The sequence below is a fragment of the Salvelinus sp. IW2-2015 genome, unplaced genomic scaffold (assembly GCF_002910315.2).
Source record: "Salvelinus sp. IW2-2015 unplaced genomic scaffold, ASM291031v2 Un_scaffold6344, whole genome shotgun sequence".
Classification (NCBI taxonomy): domain Eukaryota; kingdom Metazoa; phylum Chordata; class Actinopteri; order Salmoniformes; family Salmonidae; genus Salvelinus; species Salvelinus sp. IW2-2015.
The window spans coordinates 1-4625 of record NW_019947607.1 but is presented as its reverse complement, the minus strand read 5'-3'; the positions used below and the strand labels follow the sequence as shown (position 1 = coordinate 4625).

The window sequence follows — 4625 nt, the reverse complement described above, 5'->3', positions numbered from 1 at the left end:
CTGTCCCTCTAGCTACCTCTAGCTGTCCTCCTAGTATCCTCTAGCTGTCCTCTGCTCTCCCTAGCTGTCCTCAGGTAATCCCTAGGTATTTCTAGCTGTCCTCTAGTATCTTCTAGCTGTCCCTCGTAAGGTAATCTTCTAGCTTGTCCTCTAGGTATCCTCTCGCTCGTCCTCTTAGCTGTCCCTCTAGCTGTCCTCTTAGTATCCTTAGCTGTCCTCTAGCCGTCTCTAGCTATCCTCTAGCTGTCCTCTCGGTATCACTCTAAGACTGCTTCCTCTAGGTATCCTCTAAGGCTGTCCCTCTAGCTATCCTCTAGCTGTCCTCTAGGTATCCTCCTAAGTGTATCTATCTCTAGCTATAGCTGGCCCTCTAGGTATCTTCTAGCTGTCCTCTTAGGTATCTCTACGCTGTCCTCTAAGTATCCTCTAGCTGTCCTCTAGCTATCCTCTGGCTGTCCTCTAGTGTCTTCTAGCTGTCCTCTAGCCTGTACCCTCTAGGTATCCTCTTAGTGTCCTCTAGCTTCCTCTAGCTGTCCCTCTAGCTTAGTCTCTAGCTGTCCTCTAGGTATCCTCTAGCTGTCCTCTAGGTATCCTCTAGGTATCTTCTAGCTTCCTCTAGGTTCCCTGTTCTTCTAGCTCCAGGTATCCTCTAGCTGTCCTCTAGGTATCCTCTAGGTATCTTCTAGCTGTCCTCTAGGTACCTCTAGCTGTCCTCTAGCTATCCTCTAGCTGTACCTCTAGCTTCCTCTGCTGTTCCTCTAGGTATCCCTCAGTACTCAGCTGTCTCTAGGTATCTTCTAGCTGTCCTCTAGCTGTATCTCCTCTAGCTGTCCTCTAGTGTATCCTCTAGTTCTCTAGCTATCCTCTGGCTGTCCTCTAGCTGTCTTCTAGCTGTCTCTAGCTGTCCTCTAGTCACTGTCCTCTAGGGGTATCCTCTAGCTGTCCTCTAAGCTATCCTCTGCTGTCCTCTAGCTGTCCTCTAGGTATCCTCTAGCTGTCCTCTAGGTACCTCTAGGTATCTTCTAGCTGTCCTCTAGTATCCTCTAGCTGTCCTAGGTATCTCTAGTCTACTGTCCTCTAGGACCTAGTGCCTCTAGTATCCTCTAGCTGTCTTAGCTATCCTCTAGCTGTCCTGTCCTTAGGTATCTTCTAGTGTCCTTCATGCTTCTCTAGTGTTCCTCTAGGTATCTTCTAGGATCTTCTAGCTGTCCTCTAGGTATCCTCTAGCTGTCCTCTAGCTATCCTCTAGCTGTCCTCTAGCTATCCTCTAGCTGTCCTCTAGGTATCTTAGGTATCTTCTAGCTGTCCTCTACGTATCCTCTAGCTGTCCTCTAGCTATCCTCTAGCTGTCCTCTAGGTATCCTCTAGGTATTTCTAGCTGTCCTCTAGCTGTCTTCTAGCTGTCCTCAGGTATCCTCTAGCGTCCTCTAGCTATTCCTCTAGCTGTCCTCTAGGTATCCTCTAGCTGTCCTCTAGGTTCTCTAGTATCCTTCTAGCTGTCCTCTAGCTATCCCTAGCTGTCCCTAGTACTTTCCCCTGTCCAGCTCTCTTACATCAGTGCAGATTAAGGAAAGAGTTGAATCAGAAGAAGAAACAAAACGGTGTGTCTCAAATGTAACCCTTTTCACTTCATAGTGCCCTACTTTTGACCCCGAACTTTACCCTGGTCACCTGTTAACCCTTGTGCACTATGAATAGGGTCCCATTTGGAACGCAGACAGTAACTGTATGTCTAGGCTATTGACACGCACTAGAGGGGGATTGACATATATAGATAATAACCCAGTCATAATTGAAGAGGGTTCATCCACAGGAGGATAACAGAGCGGTACAGGAGGATAAAACAGAGCGGACAGGAGGATAAACAGGCGGTCAGGAGGATAAAACAGCGTACAGGAGGATAAAACGGGTACAGAGGATAAAACAGAGCGGTCAGGAGGATAAACCAGAGCGGTACGGAGGAATAAACAGAGATACAAAAGCGTACAGAGACGGTACAAGGATAAACGGATACAAACAGAGCGGTACAGGAGGATAAAACAGAGCGGTACGGAGGATAAAAAATACAGAATCAGAGGCGGTACAGGAGATAAAACAGACGTACAGGAGGATAAAAAGAGCAGAGAAACGGGGTACAGGAGGTAGATAAAAGAGCGTACAGGAGGATAAACAGAGCGGTACAGGAGGATAACAGAGGGTACAGGGAGGATAAAAAGAAGACAGAGACAGGCGGACAGGAGGAAGAGAAGAACGGGGTATTTACACAGAAAAAGAGGATGAAGAGAGGACAGGAATTCAGTTCGAAGGTTTCTCATAACACACTCTGAAAAGGGAAGAAGTTATTCACTTCAAATATAAACCAGTTTCCCTCTAGTGCATGATCACATGGGTTATGGCAAAATGGCCACTATTTACTATATGGTGCACTCATTTTGAACAGGGCCCATTAGGGCTCTGGCCAAGATAGTGTACTATATAGGGAATGGGGTGCCATTTCGGACGCACCCATCTGTATAGACACCTGAAACATATTGAAGTTAGTACGTCACAGGCACTTTTGACAGGTACATACAGGGCTCTGGTCAAAAGTAGTGCACTATAGAGGGAATAAGGTGGCCCTAGAGGATACCTAGAGGACAGCTAGAGGATACCTAGAAGATACCTAGAGGACAGCTAGAGGATAGCTAGAGGACAGCTAGAGGATACCTAGAGGATACCTAGAGGACATCTAGAAGATACCTAGAGGACAGCTAGAGGATACCTAGAGGATACCTAGAGGACAGCTAGAGGACAGCTAGAGAACACCTAGAGTAGAGGAAATCTCCTCCCTCTCTCTATCCCTCTCCCTCTCTCTATCACTCCTTCTCTCTCTCCTCCCTTTCCCCCGCTTGCTCATAATCATCGTCTTGCCTCCTGCGCCGACCCCTAGCCCCTCCCCTCCTTTCCCTGGTCGAATCAGAGCCCTGCGACCCTGCGTCTCCGCCYAAGTCCTCCCTGATCACCTCCTCCTGCGMCTCTTCATCATCATCCTCATCACTCTCCTCCGAGTTRGACTCGTCTGAGTTTTCCTCCTCCAGGTAACGATAACCTTTAACCTGAGGAGGAAGTGACATGGTCAACATTATATTACATTACATTACRGACCAAACATGTCAATTGARGYCTTTGTGTCATTATCGAAGACACTTGATATTGCTCTTTAATTMTCTTTATTGCCAATGCCAAACCTCAAACAAAGAGTGTTTCATTTCAATGTTCTGTTTTGCTTGTCTTTATCGCATTACTAGTGAAGGTGATATGTGATATTTGCTCTTTTCTCTCCAGCCAAATGGTATTTTAAAGAAAAAAATGCAAAAACACAGCAAAAAGTGAACAGATTGTGATAGGTTACCTTGTGTTTGGGGCGGGGAATGCGAGGCAGTCTGAAAAGCATGTTCTTGGCCAGGCGTCGCTCCATCGTCCAATAGCAGAAGCATGCCAGCAGCAAGATGACCAATAGAATGGAGAGTTTGGCCTGAGGAGGAGGGACCAGGAATGAGAAGGAGAGAAAGAGAGGAGTGAAATAAGCACTTTAAATTAATCATTTTAAGTCAGTTAATCAAATTAATCATTTTACACTTTTTCTAAACACACGACACACACACGGGGACACACCAACGGACACACACACACCACCACACCACACGGGACCCGGGATACACACGGACACACACCGGGACACCAGGACACACACGGCACACAACAGACACACGGGACACCACACGACACACGGGGACAAACACGGACACACACAGCACACACGGACACACACAGGGACACACGGAACACACGGACACAGAACAGGACACACACACGGACACACAAGGGGACACATGGGGACACACGGACACACACACACGGACAACACACGGCATGGACACACAGGCAACGGACATGGACACACACGGGCATGGACACACACAGACACACGGGGACAAACACGGACATGGGACACACACAGGGACACACACGGACATGGACACACACGGACATAAACAGACATGACACACACAGACACACGGGGACAAACACGGACACACACGGGGACATTGGGGACACACACGGACATGGACACGCACGGGCATGGACACACACAGACACACGGGGAAAACACGGACATGGGGACACACACGGGACACACACACATACCCTCATGATGAGTCCAGTCCACAGGTAGACTATGAAGATGGCGATAGCCTGCCACCAGTGGTAAATGGTGTAGACAAAGTCCAGTCTCTTTTATCTCTCATACAACATACCCAGGAGAACTGACAGACACGGAGAGAGAGAGAGAGGGAGAGTGGGGAGGGGGGGGTGCGGTGGGAGCGTTAAGAGAAGAGAGCAGAGAGAGAGGAGGGCGGTAGACAAGGGGAAGAAAAGAGAGTGAGAGAGGAGGGCAGTGGCGAGGGGCGGGTGGAGAGAGAAATGGGAGGTGGAGAGGGGGAGAAGGAGATAGGTGGAGGGGAGGAAGATATGAGAGAGGAGGAGACATAAATGTTGGAAATATAAGTCTGAACTGGAAAGATAGACGATATTATCTTTCCAACTTAGGAAATTAAAAGAATGCCAGGGTGGGGGTGGGTGGT

At 48.4% G+C, this 4625-nt stretch overlaps 1 protein-coding gene and 1 long non-coding RNA gene across 16 annotated transcripts; one reads left to right on the top strand and one right to left on the bottom strand.

Moving 5' to 3' along the window:
* The first annotated feature begins 226 nt into the window (after nt 1-226).
* LOC112078822 (uncharacterized) lies at nt 227-1881 on the top strand. Of its 15 annotated transcripts, XR_011478890.1 has the most exons (6): nt 375-462; nt 543-598; nt 643-697; nt 940-1005; nt 1206-1368; nt 1444-1479. It is a non-coding gene; the product is annotated as an uncharacterized lncRNA (long non-coding RNA). The 15 variants fall into 15 exon arrangements; XR_011478878.1 differs by lacking the exons at nt 375-462; nt 940-1005 and adding an exon at nt 275-296 and having other exon boundaries at nt 548-598; nt 1174-1368; XR_011478879.1 differs by lacking the exons at nt 375-462; nt 940-1005 and adding an exon at nt 300-328 and having other exon boundaries at nt 555-598; nt 1174-1368.
* A 745-nt stretch (nt 1882-2626) lies between these two features.
* unc93b1 (unc-93 homolog B1, TLR signaling regulator) lies at nt 2627-4307 on the bottom strand. The gene is made up of 3 exons (XM_024144941.2): nt 4189-4307; nt 3392-3514; nt 2627-3095 (listed from the first exon to the last, which is right to left on the bottom strand). The coding sequence occupies exons 1-3, from the start codon at nt 4192-4194 to the stop codon at nt 2856-2858; spliced, it is 369 nt and encodes a 122-aa protein (XP_024000709.2). The 5' UTR covers nt 4195-4307; the 3' UTR covers nt 2627-2855.
* Between the last annotated feature and the right edge of the window lie 318 nt (nt 4308-4625).